At 45.2% G+C, this 19,358-nt stretch overlaps 1 protein-coding gene across 1 annotated transcript in view; it reads right to left on the reverse strand.

Annotated features, from left to right (window-relative positions):
- SRPX (sushi repeat containing protein X-linked) overlaps window positions 1-19,358 on the reverse strand; it is a 60,729-nt gene that overhangs the window by 33,209 nt on the left and 8,162 nt on the right. Inside the window, exons 4-7 of the mRNA XM_030304978.2 lie at window positions 9,691-9,817; window positions 6,628-6,749; window positions 5,722-5,901; window positions 4,009-4,142 (exon numbers count right to left, since the gene is read on the reverse strand). Coding sequence (XP_030160838.1) covers window positions 4,009-4,142; window positions 5,722-5,901; window positions 6,628-6,749; window positions 9,691-9,817 — 563 coding nt within the window. The remainder of the gene's footprint in view (window positions 1-4,008; window positions 4,143-5,721; window positions 5,902-6,627; window positions 6,750-9,690; window positions 9,818-19,358) is intronic.

Raw genomic sequence — 19,358 nt, forward strand, 5'->3', positions numbered from 1 at the left:
GAACTATAGGCCAATATCTTTGATGAACATAGATGCAAAAATTCTCAACGGAGTATGAGCAAACCAAAATCCAAAGATACACTAAAAAAATTATTCACCATGATCAAGAGGGATTTATTTCTGCAATGCAAAGATGGCTCAATATTCACAAATCAATGTGATACATCAATAAGAGAAAGGATAAAAACCATATGATTATCTCCACAGATCAAGAAAAAGCATTTTGACAAAGTACAACATCCATTCATGATAAAAACCTTCAACAAAGTAGGTTTAGAGGGAACATACTTCAACATTATACAGGCCATATATGAAAATACTGTTTTTCTGTAGTCTAATATTTTTTTAAGTAGGCTTCAAGCCTTCAGCATAGAGTCCAATGCGGGGCTTGAACTCATGACCGTGAGATCAAGACCTAAGATGAGATCAAGAGTTGGATGCTTAATCGACTGAGTCCCCCAGGTGCCCCTGGGCCATATATGAAAAACCCACAGCTAACATCATCGTCAATGGTGAAAAACTGAGAGCTTTTGCCTTAAGATGAGGAGTAAGAGGGGGTGCCTAGGTGGCTCAGTCGGTTAAGTGTCCAACTTCAGCTCAGGTCATGATCTCGGGGTCCGTGAGTTCAAGCCCCGTGTCGGGCTCTGTGCTGACAGCTCAGAGACTGGAGCCTGCTTCCGATTCAGTGTCTCCTTCTCTCTCTGCCCCTCCCCAGCTCATGCTGTATCTCTCTCTCTCTCAAAATAAATAAACATTAAAAAAAATTTTTTTTTTAAAGATCAGGAATAAGAGAAGTATGTCCACTATCACCACTTTTATTCAACATATACTACTGGAAGTCCTAGCCACAGCAATCAGACAACAAAAAGAAATAAAAGACATCCAAAATTCTCACTATTTGCAGATGACATGATACTATATATAGAAAATCCCAGGGGCGTCTAGGTGGCTCAGTCAGTTGAGCATCTGACTTTAGCTCAGGTCATGATCTCATGGTTCGTGGGTTTGAGCCCCGCATCGGGCTCTGTGCTGACAGCTCAGAGCCTAAAGCCTGGAGCCTGCTTCGGATTCTGTGTCTCCTTCTCCCTCTGCCCCTCTCCCGCTCACGCTCTGTCTCTCTCAAAAATAAATAAACATTAAAAAAGAGGCAGAGAAAGAAAAGCAAGTTCCAATCCTCTAAATTGGCCCTTGGCAAGAGCTTCAGGAATGTGGCCCTCAACCATGTGCCCGGAGGTCACATCAGGAACAGCAATGGCAATAGGGAACATGAAAGTAATGTAAGATGAATCTGGCTAAACGGGGAAAGAAAATTTAAACTCCTGAGTCATTACAACACCAAGCATTTTACTACAATACCACTGCACTGAAACAACTCTCTATAAGGTAACAGAATTGGTAAAAAGTATAAAAATACATAGATTTATTACTGTAACTGAACCACCTATCTCAATCAAACCTTTCCTTGAAAGCTCTGGTTAAAATGCCAATGTAAATATGTCATGGGGGTCACACATGAGGACCTTGATACCAAATATCTTGTCCAACCGAGACAGGAAAACTGAAGGACTCTATAAAAATCTGCTTTTTGCTCCTCTTCCTGCTTCCATTCTTGCTATTCTCGCACCCCCGCTTTACACATGTTATAATGCAAATAGTGTATGTCCTCCTCCTAAGGGACAAGAAATTAATGACTTCTTTCAAACAGATAACATTTAAGGAAGGACCAGGTGAGAACGACCAGAGGAAGCCATCACAGGCATATTCCAGACCACCAGCGCTAGATATCTCGACGCCAAGATCTCCTGGCTCCAAAGACTAACACCTGGGCCCTCGTCTTTGTTCTGACCAGTTCCTGGATGCCTGAGAGGGCACGTGCACCAGACCATGATCCTCAGTATAAGCCCCAGACCCGGAACAAAGATGGGACACTCTCTCCTTTCCTTTCTGAGTCTCCCAGACGCTCTGTACCTACACGCTTTCTATACCTTCAGTAAACTTCACTTTCACCTCCTGCTGGCTCCTACTTAATTTCTCTCTTGTGTGCAGACTGGGACCTGATTGGCTGGTCCTAAGGGACGCCCTCTCTGGGTCCTTGGACCCTACCTGCTGGCATCACAACTATTTCATCAGTAATTTAGCAAGTATCCGAAAGGATGAGATAGACTCAGACAGGGGTCAGCAAACAGTTTTTGGTAAAGGGCCAGATAGTAAATATTTTGGGCTTCACGGGGCTGGATGGTCTCCGTCCTAACTACACAGCTATGCCACTGGAGTGCAAAAGCAGCCACAGGCAATGCACAAATGAATGAGGGTGGTGGCGTTCCAATCAAATTTCACTCGCAAAAGCCATAGTTTGCCAAAGTAGAGGAAAAGCAAGTTGTCTGGCTTATTCATTTTTCTATGAAACTAAGGAGTCAGGAAATGTATGCTTATGTAATGTAGCCTGCAAGGCCAGCTTCCCACACAGTGGAGCCGTGTAGGCTGGTGATCCCTGAGAGCAAGTCCCTAACTGGGACAAAAGGTTACAAAGATGGAAGTAAGGTGGTAGGGATTGGGAATAAAGATGTAATGAGTTGAGTTCCTGTCAAAGGAGCCTAAAACATTTTGCACGATTCTTCAGAGTTTACATGAAGCCCTAAAAGTACACGGGGGAAAAGGAAGAAAGACTTATCATTATCATTGCATTAATACTGATATGAGACCTAAAGTTGTAGCTTTTGATTAAACCAAGATTGTTTGAAATAGTCTTATTCACTGTAATAGATGAAATTAAAAAACAAAAACAGAACGAAATATGGCCCTTTGTAGCAACGTGGATGGAACTGGAGAGTGTGATGCTAAGTGAAATAAGCCATACAGAGAAAGACAGATACCCTATGGTTTCACTCTTATGTGGATCCTGAGAAACTTAACAGAAACCCATGGGGGAGGGGAAGGAAAAAAAAAAAAAGAGGTTAGAGTGGAAGAGAGCCAAAGCATAAGAGACTCTTAAAAACTGAGAACTGAGGGTTGAGGGGGGGTGGAAGGGAGGGGAGGGTGGGTGATGGGTATTGAGGAGGGCACCTTTTGGGATGAGCACTGGGTGTTGTATGGAAACCATTTTGACAATAAATTTCATATATTGAAAAAAAATAAAAAAAATAAAATGAAAAAAAACAAAAACAAAAACGTGAAGCACCATTGTCCATGACCCAGCATAACATTCTGCCTCCTTAGCTTTCAGTCAGGTTGGCCATTCTTGTTGCATAGCAGCTTCTGGACAACATCTAGCAAGATCTACTTCTATCCTTTTCTGTTTCTGGCTTTTGGTTTGTTTGTTTGTTTGTTTGTTTGTTTGTTTGTTTTCAGAAGACCCTGCTTGCCTCATTTTGTAGCTACAAAATTTACATCATGGAGAAAGGCACATTTCTAGAAAAGTGTACCTCAAACTTTCAGTTGCTTAGGAATCACCTGGTGGTCTTGTTAAAATGTAGATTAGACCCAGTAGGTCTGCGATGGGGGAGAATTTGTATCTCTAACAAGCTCCCAAGCGATGCGGATGCTGCTGGTCCACAGACCACACTTTGAGAACCACGGTTCTTAAAGAGAGCCATCATTCTCTGAGGAACTCTAAGAGACTTGGGGAAGCTCCCTGGAGCAGGATCTGGGGCCTGAGGGCTCCCGGACTCCCCTCATTCCTTTTGGGCAAACAACTGAATGATGACCTCCAGCATAGGCATATCCTGGACAGGTTCAACAAAGACAACTATTCTGGATGGCAGGTGAATGAGGCTTACTAGCGAAGACAAACCTTATTAGTTGGAAAACAAGTGGGTTAGCTCTGTGAGTCCAGGTTAAGCAGGTTATGCCCCAGACCCAGAAATGAATGGAGATAGCTCGAAAGTGCCAGTTCCTGAAGTTCGTGGTAACTAGATGAGGCACTGAATCTGGCCTTTGCTTTTAATGAAATCAATGAACCCTTCCTGTGAGAGGTCTCCCCCTCACCTTTGCCCTGCTGCAAGGACTCACCTGCAGCATTCCCAACTGCAGCCTGTATAGAAGGTTCCGGGCTGTGGGTGTGGACACAATGAGGAGTCTCCTTTTCTCATAAAACTGGTCCAGAAGTGCCGCTGCTGTTCTGACACCCACGTTGACATTCATGGCTGGAATGAGAAATGGCCAGATGCGTGAGAAAGCCTCTGCTTGTCCTGGCTCAACCTAGCCTGTGATAACCTACAGAAGTGTATGCATCAAGAAGTAAACCCCAAGATAAAATTTCACCTGTAAGTGGTTCATGTGGGAGATGGTCCCAAGAAGCACGGGGTTGGGGAATGGGGAAGTGTATCAGTTTTTTTCTTACAGCTATCCCAGAGCACCATAATTATAGGGGCGTAACCCACCAAATTCCCCTCCAGTCCTGGCAATCAGGAGTTTAAAATCAGTTTCACTGGGCTAAAGTCAAAGGGTTGCCAGGCCTGCATTCCCCCCAGTGCTCTAGGGAAGAACCTGTATCCTTGCCTTTCCCAGCATCTAGAGGCCACCTTCATTTCCAGGCCACCTTCATTTCCAGGCTCATGGCCGTTCTTGCATCTTGGAAGTCAGCAGCGTGCTATCTTCACCTCTCTCTCCTCTCCACCTTCTGCTTCCATCATTTTCTCTGCCTCCCCCTTATAAGGACCCTTGTGACTACATTGGGCCCACCTGGAAAATCCAAGCTACCCTCCCCATCTCAAAATCCTTGATTACCTCTGCAAAGTCCCCTTTATATTCACAGGTCCTAGGTAATATATTTGGGTAATATATTATTCAGGTAATAGATGCAGCTAATATATTATTACAGGTAATATAGTCACAGGTTCTAGGGATTAGGCTGTGGAACATCTTTGGAGGATGGGCATTACTCTCCCTGCCTCAGGAAGTTATTTGTACCTTAACGTATGAAACTGAAGAACACTGGGCATTTAGCTGATGGTCTACATGTGTCTCTCTCTCACCCAACTCTGAATGGCTGGGGTTTAAAAGGAAACATAAAGATGAGAAAGTACCAGGAAATGCGGGGTGGGGGGGTGGGGAGAAGTGGAGTATATAAATAAAAGATATGCCCAGAATCTTCTGGCTAGTCCAAATTTCACACCATTATCATTACCCAGCCCAATCTGTGTTCCTTGGTAATAAGAGCGGACATGCATTGAGCCCTTACCCTGTGACAGGCACTGCTCTAGTCCACTGTTCAATGGATGGCCTCATTTACTCCTTACGACAACTCAAGTAGTAGGTAAGGTATGGTCTTCCTCATTTGACCTGAGGAGGAAACATCCTGAATGCCCACGGTCTGTGTGACTTTCAAGCCAGTGCTGCAAAGCAGGCATTATACTGTCCATACGCAGTAGTATCCTGGCTTTGCCAAAAAAGATCCTCACATTTGTAGAAGGGAAGGCTAAGGGTACCTAAAGCGGACTTTGCTAATTTGCAAAGTCACTAATGGCGGGCTCTGGGTTCCCACCTCCAGCTTCTTCCTTAGAGGGCATGAGAGAGAAATCAGGAGATGGACAGAGGCAAAGGAGGAAGGTGGATGAGATGAGCTGCCCCAGATTCAGGGACCATTTTCCCTCCTCAGATAAAGAGGGATGGCGCTGAACCTTTCAAAGTGTACAGAATGAAGCCCTCGCTCCCTGTACTGGAATCCAGAACCCAAGGGTCTTCGGGTTCTGCCGCTGGCTGGGTAGAGGGCTGTACTCATACCTGCACAGGTGGGCTCCGTGCCAGACCAGGCCAGGTTGGACTGACAGACTCGGGCAGGACTACCCTGTAGCTCATAGCCACCGATGCAGGAGAACTCACAGGTGGCCCCGTAATTATCGCCATCGCTGGAGCACTTCATGTAACCGTTCTCTGGGGCGTTGAGTTTGCCACAGCGGCGGACTGTAGGGACACAAGGCCAGAGGAGGCTCAGTGTTGAGCTACCCTCCACAGAGTAACCAGGGAAGGCAGCAGTCTTGCAGTCAAGCTTCTCTACTGGCCTGTGAATGAGTGAGGGGGCACATATGACTATCTGGCCAGTGGGTGGGCCTTGGAATGTTTACCATTCATACCAATGAGACCACTGAGATCAACTGGTTTAGTCCCTGTGCTATACATGAGGAGGTTGAACCCAAAAGAATAAAGAATAAAGATGGTTAGGAATTAGCTGCCCAAGCCATGAGGCATAAAATAAATCTTAAAAATATTTTTTTCAGGGAGAACAAAGGTTCTGGAACACCAAGAACATGGACTCCTGATGGCCCAAGCTAGGGGGCTCCTAACCTCCTTTATAGAAGGACTCAGAGGCTTTAGCTGGTCACTCAAGCCCGGGGATGAAAAAGTTATCAAAATAAGATTCTTCTGGGACAGCCAGCTGTGGGCTCATGCGAGACTGGCTTACTGCTCCCTCAGACCTCATAAATAATCTGCCAGCACTGAACCTCATCCAGAGTTGTATTCTGAAATTCAGCCATTAAGATGGCCCACTTCCCCTAGCCTCATCAGAGGCTAATCCAAAGCTGGCAAGTATCTCCATGGCAGCAGGAGTTCATAAAGGGTTCTTGCTTGAGGGCCTACTTCCCTTTGCTCCTGTAAAGAGAGGAAAAAGCCAATAAGCAGTATTCTTACCTCTTACTTTAACTCGAAATTTGCAAACGCCCTTGTTCTCAGCTCTGTCATAGACTGTGTACTGGATCTTGTGGTCTCCTTCTGGAAAATTTGAGCCTGGTGGGAGGCCTTTTAGAATAACACTTAAAGAAGGGGGAAAAAAACAGAAACACCAAAGATGATCATTAAGGGCCTAACAACAACTAGGCCATTGTGGGCCTAAGGATCAATGATGATCATTACGGGCACGTGTTCAGCACCCACTCTGCCCTGGATGTGGAGATACTGAGGGAGAGCCATTAGGCCAATCTGACTAGAACAAAGATTTCTTGAAGAACGGAACTTCCTGAGCTTTATTCTGCTTTGGAAGAACAGTTTGACACCAGAACAAGGAAGTCGCCAATTCCTGGCAAATTTAGATTCATTTTTCTCACTGGGAGGTAGAACAGATGATGGGGCATGCTGAGAACCCAGGGCGCAAGTCTTCTTCCAGGCCCACCTTCGTTCCAGGGGGACCCTTAATTGCCTCACTCTGGAGAGGGTGAGGGAATTTTCTGTGAGGAAAATCATTTGAGGGTATAGTCCAAGTAGTCATTGGAAATTTGGGCCTGCAGGGGGGTGCTAGAATTGTCTCTTTTTTTGCTGTCTGGCCTAGTGGAGAGCTTTCCTGAGCAAAAGGCAACTTTATTGTGATTCCTTGATTATCCCGGTGTAGTAATAATAATAGGTTCTTTGTACTTATATAAACTTTATATACATATTTTAGGCACAGTTCCAGGCATTTTACACATATTAAACCTCACAACAACCTTATGAGATAGGTATTATTATCTCCATTTCACAGATGAGGAAACTGAGGCATCAAAAGTTTAGGGAACTCACCCAAGATCACATAACTAGGGCAACTGTAGTAGCTTTCTTCTTGGCCGAGGAGAATACCAATAAGTGCGGCATGATCACATGCCAGGTTGGTTGGTTTTCCAACACATGGTTCATTGGCCTTCTCTCTACAGTTCTCAGCAATGATGAGAATATTTGCTAATAATGAATATGTGAAATTATCATTGTCACCACTGAAGAGAGCCTCCCAGAGAGGTGGACAGGGTGTCTGTTCATAAGATATGAACTGAAGGGTCTTAGGAAAGCACCAGAAATCCCACCATTAGAAATGTGTCACTTTGGGTCTTAGATGCTCAAAGGTCCTCAGGAAGCACAATTCAAATGCACATAAACCTGAGAGCAGGGCGCCTGGGTAGCTCAGTGAGTTAAGCATCTGACTCTTGATTTCAGCTCAAGCCATGATCTCACGGTTCCTGGGATCAAGCCCCACATCAGGCTCTATGCTGATAGTGCGGAGCCTGCTTGGGATTCTCTCTCTGGCCCTCCCCGTGTGTTCTCTCTCGTTCTCGTTCTCTCTCTCTCTCTCTCTCTCTCAATAAACATTTAAAAAAACCTGAGAGGAATCATACTTCAAATGAGTGGCCGCTAACCTCTTGGAGACTCTATTTCATCTGCGACATGAAAATAACCATCACCAGGAGTCAATAAGTGAATTCACAGGAAACACTTGTTTCCGAGCTTAGGGGTGAAGACTGAACATCTTCCCAGTAGATGTTCTCTCATTGCCCATAATTGCTTAAGATATTTCCTCTTGCGCAGTGAGCCCGATAGGATTCTAGCAAGGCTTTCCCCGCCGTGTAGCTCATAAGGCAGTAAGTCAGAGGTATCCTTTGTCTGCAGATGGAAACTCAAGTAGGGAGGTCTGACAGGGCCGTGAACTTTAAGGCACAGATGTGAACATGCTGACATGAAGCAGTGGCATCCAGGGAACAAGGCCAATCAGACAGCTGCAGGGGGACAGGCCCAGGTGCTAGACTAGAACAACATGTAGCTGAACTTTCCCAAAGGGAACCATACATTTGAAAAAGCATTCTGGATGTATGTCAAACTATTACTACAGTTGGTCCCGGTGAATGGGGTTGGGGTGGGGAAGAAAGCTGAAGACCCTTCCTCTGGTTTTATAAACTTCTTCTGTAAGTCTTTAATGTAGTCACAAGTTGATTTTTATTTTTTTTTAATGTTTGAAAATTAATTATTTAGAGAGAGACACAGAAAGAAAGTCAGAGGAGGCAGAGAGAGGGAGAGAGAGAGAATCCCAAGCAGGATCTGCACTCTCAATGTGGAGCCCAACGTAGGGCTCAAACTCACAAAGTGCGAGATCATGACCTGAGCCGAAACCAAGAGTTGGATGCTTAACCGACTGAGCTGCCCAGGTGCCTCTATTTTTTACTTTTTTTTAAGTTCATTTATTTTTGAGAGAGAGAGCACAGAGAGGAGCAGAGGGAGAGGGATACAGAGAATCCCAAGCAGGTTCTGCACTGTCAGCACAGGGCCCGACGGCGGGCTCTATCTCAAGAACGTGAGATCATGACCTGAGCTGAAATCAAGAGTCGGATGCTCAAATGACTAAGCCATCCACGCTCCCCATTGTGGTCACAAGTTTAAAAAAATTTAACTAGAAGTCAAAGTTTTGAAAGGAGCAGTTACCAAAAACCAAGGGATAGAAAGTTCTGCACTAAACCATACTCACAGAGCACAAGGGGAGGGGGCAGCGTCTGGCTCTACCTGGGACACACGGAGGCTTATCAGGGAGGCGGGTGATGGCTTAGTGAGGCCTAAGGGCTTCAGTAGGAGCCCCGTGGGCAGGCAACGGGGGTGATTTTATCCCAGAGTTAACCAGCTAGCGTCGTCTTTCTCCTCCCATCCCTCTTCTTCCCTTCTTCCCTTTCCTTTGACGAATATTTACCGAGTACCAACTCTGTGCTAGGCCTGTTTCTGGGCATTAGGGATATGGCAGTAAACATGCTATCGTGGAGACAGGCGATAAACAAATACATAAGCAAAATATACAGTATGGCAGGTGCTGAAGACGACTACGGAGAAAAATAGCTCATGAATGAGGAATTGCTAAACGAGTGCTCTGAAAGCATAAATGGACCAGCAGAGATACACTTCCCCACTCTGGGCAGTAAACGTCTCTCATAAAAGAAGCAACATCCTTCCCACTGCCAAAGGTGCACTTACTCAGTTAGAATGCCATCTGCCGTGTCTCTGCCCTCCGGCGTCTCCCAGGACACCCGGACCGTCAGCTTATTGGGTTCAGCAATGCGTTCCTTCACACTTGGGCACTTGATTCTAGGAGGTTCTATATCTGAAAACAGAACCACAGTATAGTCACCATCACGAAGAAATATCTTGTCGGCTTGGGCTGCAACAACCAGCATTTGACCTGCTGGTAGCTCCACGTGCTCCCCATTTTCAAAGAGTCTGTTCACCCCTCTGTATTTCTCTTCCCTCCATTCATCTTGCCTCTTCTCTCCTGCTGAGCTTTGAAGATTGCTTGAGAACTCACAGGGCCAGACCCGCAATCAACTGGCCTTGCAAGGTGTCTTCTAGCATAATTTATTAGCTATGGCAACTTCTCCCCACGCTTCCAGACTCTGCTTACTGACTTCACAACATTGCAGCCACCCAGCTAGAACTCATTCAGCCATAGGGAGTCCCTCCTGCTTTAAGGACAGCATGACAACATCAGAAGGGGCACCTTAGCTGTCTTCTAGTTCAATGCAATTCAAGGCAACACATCTCTAGTGAGCGACTGCCTTACTCAAGGCACCATTCCAACTGCTAGGTTTAGGGATGCACAAAGGCAAGGGAATTACGTGCTTCTCAAGAGTTTACAGTCTACTGGGGGGATTATTGTCATCATACATAAAATAGGACACGACGTAGAAAATGGTACCGCCCCCGGTGAGGCAGAAGCAAATGGTACAGAGGCTTAAAGAAACGACCCAATGCTCTATTTTACAAGTGTGGAAACTGAGGTTTAGAGAGCTTAAGTGATTTATTTAAGGCCAGGCATGTAAACAGTGATAGTGTGAATTATAACTGAAGTCCAAGCACTTACTCCTAGAACAAGCCCTCTCTCCTCTGGCTAAGTCCACTCCCCACTCCTCAATAGCTTACAACAAACAATGGTCTGCACCGTGCTCTCCAACTACCACTGGACGACACCCATGGTTTTGTGTTTCGGGAAAGCAGTTTTTTACCTTGCCTCTGGCCCTCCAAAGGCCTCCCGAATTTGCCCAGGTAGTTTCTCTACCTGGGAACAGAATTTCTGCTCCCTCAATATCAAGGATGGGTTGATAATGAGGGTTAGAAATAAATGAGATGTCAATCCTCACTGGGTTGGGTTTCATTTTGTCGTAGCTAAAGTGAAATCACAAGAAGGGGGAATTCAAACTTTCGAAAATTCCATTTGATGATTCTGAACAGGTAGAGAAGATATTTAAAGACAGCCTGGCAAGTTACAACATTTAGATGTGCATTGCTTTAGACATCAACTGATAATTATTTAAATGCCGCTACGCTACAACCTGAATGAAAATTAAATGTCATTTCATTCTGAGTCAGAAACATCCTTGAGAGACTAAAGCACCACGTAAAGTCTTCATATGCTTTCTCTTGTCTTTTTTTTTAATGTTTATTTATTTTTGAGAGAGAGAGAGACAGAGCATGAGCAGGGGAGGAGCAGGGAGAGGGAGACACAGAATCTGAAGCCGGCTCCAGGCTCTGAGCTGTCAGCACAAAGCCCGACGTGGGGTTTGAATCCACGAACCTTGAGATCATGATCTGAGCCGAAGTCGGATGCTCAACTGACTGAGCCACCCAGGCATCCCTCCTTCTATGTCTTTTCTAATAACTTCTCATTTTATTTAGGGCAAGAAGTTATGAATAACTTGGTAAACAACTTCGCCTTCGGCTATGCAAATTCATATGCCTCCCATGTCATGCTTCAATGGAGTGTGAATTTACAAACCTTAATACGCTAATCCTAAATTGAATAATTACCATATTTTACTGCGTCTAAGTTACAATCAATTTTGAGATGCATCCCAATTTCAGGGATATTAAAATGTAAACAAATATGCTTCCTAAAATTGATAAAGTATATACATGTTCTGATAAAATGGAAGCTGCTTTAAATGCATTTGAGGTGCCTATTTTCATTTGCTAAGTTTTTAAAAATAATCCTTTTAACTTCTGTTATGATAGATGATAGAAGACATACATTTATAATTGAGATGAACATTTCACAGCTTTGGGGGAATCACAAAGATGAGTATACAGTACCTGCCCCCTGCTGGTCAAATCTAGCTGGCAATCTCATCCTAGAAAGTATGTATTTTTATTAGGGGCACTTGGGTGGCTCAGTCGGCTGAGCGGCCAACTTCAGCTCAGATCATGATCTCCCAGTTCATGAGTTTGAGCCCCACAATGGGCTCTGTGCTGACGGCTCAGAGCCTGGAACCTGCTTCGGATTCTGTGTCTCCCTCTCTCTGCCCCTCCCCCGCTCATGCTCGCTCTCTCTCTCTCTTTCTCTCTGTCTCTCAAAAATAAATAAACATTAAAAAAAAATTTTAATAAATAAAAAAGTATATATATTTTTTGTTAATTTAAAGCAAAAAAGGATGGGCTGAGAAAAGGAGATAGATTTCAATGCAAAATTGTACGGTGTTTCCTTATTTTCTTGGGGTGACATTGTCAGAGTGAAGACATACATTTAGCCTCTGTGTCATGGAAAGTAAACATCTGGAAGACACGCTGGGTTTTCTGTATTTAACCATTCGTACCGCCATTGTGAGCAAATGTGCTCTAAATTAGATTATCTGGGTGAAGGCTCTCAGAGCTTCCCAGAGCCAGCTTATGTCCGGGCTAACAGTGATTAGCTGAAACTGGCCTAGTTTTTCAGAAGCAGTGCTCTTCCAAACTAGAAACAAGAAAAAAATCAATCATTAAAAATAACAGCGAATGTTTACGGAACCAACTTACCTGCCCACCCCATGCATTATGTCACTGACTTCTCACGGCCACCCACCAGACTGAGTATTGTTGTTAACATCCCCATTTATATACCAGGAAGTATTTCCTCTCTTGTGGAATTTCTCCACGGTCTGGGATTTTCAGACATGATCACATATTTTTTAATTATCTTAATAAGCCAAACACGTCTGGGTGTCTGCCTGCTGCTGACCCGGTAAGTTTCCTCCCAACACGTACATTCTTTTGGGGTCGCCTGGTACAGCTTCGCCATCGATCCCTGAAGAGCAGATTCTGCTGCACCCTCAAGCATGCTGCCCTCATATTCAGCTGAGGAGACCAGCTAGCCTGCCTTTCAGCAGATGTTCCAGAAACCTAAGCCTGTAATTACACAGCCATGGCCCTCACTGGTTTCTAGAAGCGATCATAAATTTCCATGAATGAACACAGTTACTGTAGAAACATAATTGCAATTCCCTGTTGAGTCAGGATGACCGCAGAGCCAGTTACTGTGTGGAAGCCCTAAAACTTCTGGGAGAACCCAGGCCATGCACAGGAGACATCTGACCAACTGTTCCCCTTCTCAGGGCTCTAGCTGCCCCTCTGCATATAAAATATCAGAAACAAATATATTTCACTGTATCACCTACTATTTATTGGGGAAGCTTGGAAATCCTTAACACATCTAACCAGGTAGGTGGTGGAAATAAGAAAGAGGTTCAAAAGGACAGTGTCCTGGCCAGCAGGTCACTTTTTTCCAAGAGGGAAAAAAAAAAAAAAAACAAACCCTTTTAAACTGAGGCTATAAAGTAACTGCATCCTCAAATGTTTCCTTAAATAGTGTTTCCCACCGGAGAGCCATGTTTGAAGATGGCGTATGATTAACAGGCGCTTCAGAGCATGGCAATACCTTTATCAGACACTGCGGGACCTGAGGTGGAGTCCCCTCTCTCTGCCTCATTCTAAGGCAAGATGATAGTCTTAACCCAAGTAAAAGGTTGCCACGGCTCCTCACAGAAACAGACTCTTCACTGTCCCTTTCCCGACTTCCTACATACAAATTGGCTCTCTACCTGCTGCTTCTCCCACCATGAAGTTTATTTATTTATTTATTTATTGGGGGGGAAGCAAGAGGGGGAGAGATAGAGAATCCCAAGCAGGCTCTGAGATGTCGCTGTCAGTGCAGAGCCCCATGTGGGGCTCCATCCCAGGAACTGTGAGATGGTGACCTGTGCCAAAATCAAGAGTCAGGCGCTTAACAGACTGAAGCACCGAGGCGCCCCACTTCTCTCACCTCTTTTATCCCCTGATCTTTCACACCAACTTCCTCTCACTCTGTACAGTCAGTGTGGCTGGGACTGGTTAGTTACCTACTCTCTGATCCCCTTTTTTGTAGTCAAAGGAGTCTGCCTGGGCCTTTGGCCTTCGAGAAGAAAGACTACATTTCCCAGCCTCCTTTGAAGTTAGGCGTGGTCATGTGATGGGCTCCACCAATGGGCTATGAGGAAAAGTGACCTGTGCAACTTCTGGGATGTGCTTTTAAAAAGGGTGGGAAGAGCGCACCTTTCCCTTTTTCCTCCCTCCTCTACCCTGGTTTGAATGTGGATATATGGTGGGGGAGCTATAGCAGCCATCTTAGCCCGAAGAACAAGTGAGGAGGAGTTGGGCCTCGGATACTGCCCAAGGCTGCTTAAGCATAAACGTTTATAGGAGAATAGAACCTGTATCTCATTTAAAGCATTATGATTTTAGCTTTGTTAATAGTGGCCGAACAGGTACATAAGCAATCACACCTGTTTTTTTTCAAACTTCTTCATCTTGTATGGCATCTTCCAAGATGTATTTAATTAATGATTTCTAAGCACTTTTTTTCAAACAAAGAATATTGTGGTGAATTTCTGGCAAAGATGGCTACTCATAACCCCCTTATATATATTCAGCACCTCCTACCAAGAGGTAGAGTCTATTTCCCCTCCCTCTGAATCTACACCAGCCTTGTGACTCACTTTGACTAAGAGAATGTAAGGGAAGTAAATCTATGCCAGTCCCAAGTCTGGGCCCTTAACAGAGTCTGGCACCTTCTACTTTTGCTATCTTGGGAACCAGCTGCCATCTAAGGGTCTAATTATCTGACTGGAGAGGCCATGTGGAGAGGACAAGAAATTATGAAGAGAGAGAGACAGACAGACACACTCAGCCAAACCCCAGCCAGCACAGCCAACTGAGGTTCCAAACACGTGAGTGAAGCCATCTTGGATCCTTTGTCCCCAGTCACCTCAGCTATTACAATGTCAAACAGAGATGAGCTGTCTCCACTGAGTCCTGCCCAAATCCCCAACCCAAACAACCAGAAGCAATAACATGGTCGTTTGAAGCCACTGAATTTTGGGTTGTCCGTTGTGCAGGAATAGATTACTGATACAAATATAAAACAGTTTGAGGCTGGTGACAGAGGAAGGAAGTGGCCACTACACGGGGCACAGGAAGAGAGTAATTCCCAAAGGCAGAACAAACCTGGACTCTGTAAACTTGCCCAACTGTTTGCTTCCCCCAGCTTTAGTATAATATAATCCTTGTGGATGTGTCTCAGAGGTGGTTCTGTTTTTTTGCTATCATATAAAGTATCAGAAAATTTTCCCCAGTGGACGCAAGAGGCAAGAAATGGAGGCAGTGAATTCCACAATTAAAAGTCACCATCTTCAGGGCACTTGGGTGGCTCAGTTGGTTGGGCGTCCGACTTCGGCTCAGGTCATGATCTCACAGCTCTTGGGTTCGAGCTCCGCATCGGGCTCTGTGCTGACAGCTCAGAGCCCGGGGAGTCTGCTTCGGATTCTGTGTCTCCCTCTCTCTCTGCTCCTCCCCTGTTCGCTCACTCTCTCTCTCTCTCTCTCAAAAATAAACAAACATTAAAAAAATTTTTTTAATTTACAAAAAAGTCACCATCTTCACCAGAAAGATGCCCAACTGAAAATTCATTGGTGATATGTTTATATTATACAAGGTCACTACGAGTTTACCTGTTGAGGCCAGGTAAAATGTGGATCAGTATCTCAATCCAACGAGTCGTTTCAAAGCTAAACTAGCTTCCTGAAGGTTTGCCAAAGGATGTGTGCTTGTCAACCCAGGAAAAATGTAGCATAATTTAAGATCACTGATAACGATGCCCTGACACATTTATTCTTAGCCCCATAATGTGTGTATCTTCAACTGAATCTCTGGAAGTAAGGCAGGGCAGTGCATCGAATGTCCCTGTGGGTCAGTGGGTAAGCCCAGCTGTCAGAGAGCTGAGAAGCCACAAAAGCAATCCATCAATGTGCGTATCTGAAATCTCAGAGATGATATTTTATTCCAGAATTTCGTGTGTGCTAAGTCTCAATCTATTCTACTCTGCGGGAAATACAAAAGAAGCAGAGAGCAATTCCAAAAATCAAGTTGGTTTGTACACTGTCCTTTGTTAAAACAACTAAATGGGGGCTCTCTGCATGTCAAAAGGTATCGGCTGGGTCTTCATTATCGGTGATTTTTAATTTTCTTTAATGTTTATCTCTTCCTCTTTTTGCCCAGGGAAAAGCGTTGGTCTCAGGGAGAAGTCACACATCAACTCAAAATCTGGCATCTAGATGAGGGCTTGCTTGTAATTCTAACTGTCCACTGTTCTATCTAAATGCCAATGTAACCAAAAATAACTAAAAACGGAAAGAAAGAAAAAAATCCCCTAAAAACAATAGTTGTTTAATTCCAAGGTTTTTTTTTTTCATATATCTATGTATCTAGATATAGATATAGATCAATGGAAGTTGTGGCTCTTTAGTTTAACCCTCCTGCAATTGCAGCAGGATTTTTCTCCTGCATTGACTTCTTTCTCTCCATATCTGTTTTGGAAATAACCATGGACTTGAGTCCACTGCCAGAGTGCGGTCTGCCTAAGAGAATTAATTTTAACTCATGGTACTTTCAAATTAGCCAGACCACAGAACTGACCACCTCAGAGTCAAAAGCATGGCCAGTGTTCTCTCCTCCCTCCAGGTCTGGAGGAGAGCTGGGACCATTTTCTCAGCACTCAGCAAAGCTCCAGCCAAGACGCGCTGCTGGAAGTTGTGCGGAAATTTGGGAACTACTCAGCCACCATGGGTCAGCATCTAAAATAGGCTGAGGCTCTGAGCTATGCTCACGGACCCTCTACACATGAACAAAGTTATTAAGCTAATTTAATACATTTAAAGCCAACAGAGTCCATGACATCCCTGGAGTAAAAGTCACTGGGGACAAACTCCAGCTTCTCTGTCACCAAAATTAACGAAAGAAGTGCCTGCTGGCTTTGTCTCTTTGTCTCTTTTTCCTGGGAGCTCTATGCTCTCCTGTGGCTCACTGGTCCCCTTTTCGCCTCTCCCACCTCATTGTATGCACAATATCCCTTCCCCGCCCAGTATGCCTGAACCTTGCCCTGGAAAACTCTAAGATAGATTCCCTGCAACTGGGGTTCATTTCTTAGTCCTTTCTCTCTCCCTCTGGGAAGGTTTCAGCCCCATCTGGTCCAGCTTAAGCCATGCCTGTTGCTTTTTGAGAACAATCAGCATTTTCTTTCCATTGTTGCACACGATCTGGACACCTGAACAGTGTGATCCCTAGAGAACTCATCGCCAATGCTTGCTTAGCAGAAAGATTTTCAAACATCTCCTTTCCTCCCATCACCTCCGTCCTTTCCGACATGACGGAGGAGAGATTTAAAATTTGGGTGGCTGTTCTGAAGAGCTAGCTTGCACAGAGCAAGTCACAGGGGAGATACTGAAAACAACACCTGTGAGAGGTCCTGCTGACTCGACCGCCTGGCCTTAGGTCATGTCCTTCAAGAGGTGTGTGTCCTCGGCACCACTCTACCTGCATCGGTTGACCAGGACTGCTCTGCCATTTTCTCACCGAGAACTACTGTGACTCAGGGGGAGAAGTCCAAACCCTCGGAGAAAAGTTGCTGAACCAAATATCCCGTTGCTACTCAGTTTTTCTGTAATCTCCCTTTTACCACCTGGACTGAAGGTCTCCAAATTCTATCTCCCAGACTCTTTTTGCCTGCTGGGTGCCAGGTAAGTTTGTAAACAGGAGGCACCTGTCAGAGAACAGAAGGCAAGAAGAAGGTGGAGCTTCAGGGAGGGTTTCCTGGACTCCTGAACTATCGGCAGGAGTGTGGGCTCCTGATTTCACCCTCATCGACGATGGCGTCAGTTCCAGAAATGTCAGCAATAAGGCCAGGCTTATGAACTTTGGGTGACAACACCATGGCACCATTTGCTCCTCCAGCTCTTTTTATATTTTTTAACCAATTCCCTGTGTTAAAGTCTCCTCCATTTGAAATACCTAGCATGGTTTCTGTTTTCCCAATTACTGACCAATACGAACTCCTACCTAAAACATAGAAAAAGAGAAGCCTAGAATCAATCTGAGTCTGTTATCTGGGTTTATTTGGACCTGTTGCTCTCGGCAAATGGATACAAGGTATGGTCCAGGCTGTGACTCTGACCTAGAAGGGTTCATATCACATCTTGGGCAAGATCCCTCGGCTATAGCTCAGTACCCACAGAACTGAAGAGCGAGAATGGCTGCCAGGGAAGACCACGGACAGAGGTGCCGTCCTGAAGACAGCCCTGGGACTGAGGCCAGAGTTGTTACTGTTATATTTCTGCCCCCAGAGGGTAGCATCCAATTTCAGTCTTGCTCCTGAAGTATATGCCCCAGACAATGAACAGTCAGGAACGAGTCCTTGGCATAAGGCACATTCGCAGACTGAGCTGACCAGTTCTCCGGAGGACGGGCAGATACCAACACGGGAGGAGCCAAGCACCTATGGCAGTTGCTTTAGCACGTCAGTGCCAGAGGTATCTCTGGATCCAGGAACTTTGGGCCTGAGAGCCTGGAGACACAGGCTTGGCTCTATACAACCTTGCTTATGTCAGGTGACCTCTCAGGCCTCATCTGTAGAATAGGGGAAGGGACTAGAATATTCTGTAAGGGTGGGTCCTGGCAGCTCTAATGGTTCATGAGTAAATGATCCTCTGGGAGAGTGGTTCTCAACCACTTGGAGGGAGCTTTGGAAAAATACCAGGGCCCCAGTGATTCAGATTTAAATAGAAGCCAGAGTTGAAAAACCACTGTCCCAGAGCAGTCTGCCTCGGTATTTAAAGGGCACAGGAATCCCCTGGGGATCTTATTCACGTGTGGATTTTCATCTGCCAGGTGTGGGATGGGTCACAAAATTCTACATTTCTAACAAGCTTCCTGCTGGTGCTAACACTGCTGGTCCAAGGGCACTATTTCTGGCATAAAGGTATTAAAGTTCTTCCCATATTTGATTTTTTTAATGTTTATTAATTTTTGAGAGAGTGAGAGAGAGAGAGAGAGAGAGAGAGAGAGAGAGACAGTGCGAGAGAGGGAGGAGCACAGAGAGAGGGAGCCACAGAATCCGAAGCAGGCTCGAGACTCCGAGCTGTCAGCACAGAGCCCGATGTGGGGCTCGAACGGGTGAACCACGAGATCATGACCTGAGCCAATGTCAGACACTTAACCGACTGAGCCACCCAGGCGCCCCCCCCAAGTTTGATATTCTTAAGGCAGATTCTCAAACTTCAGAGCATGAGAATCCCCTGGAGGGCGTAAGAAAATGCCAATTGCTAGACCCCCACCCCAGATCTGCTGAATTAGAATCTGCATTTTCACCAAGGTTTCCAGGTGATTCCAATGCACTTTAAAGTTTGAGAAGTACTGCCTTACATCAGAGGCTCTCTTTCAGCCCTTCAGAATGCCCCGGGGGGCTCCTTAAAGTGCAAAGCACTGGGCCCCACTCCCAGAGCCTCTGATTCAGCAGATCTGGGGCAATGCCA

This window comes from Lynx canadensis, chromosome X, assembly GCF_007474595.2.
Source record: "Lynx canadensis isolate LIC74 chromosome X, mLynCan4.pri.v2, whole genome shotgun sequence".
Lineage (NCBI taxonomy): Eukaryota > Metazoa > Chordata > Mammalia > Carnivora > Felidae > Lynx > Lynx canadensis.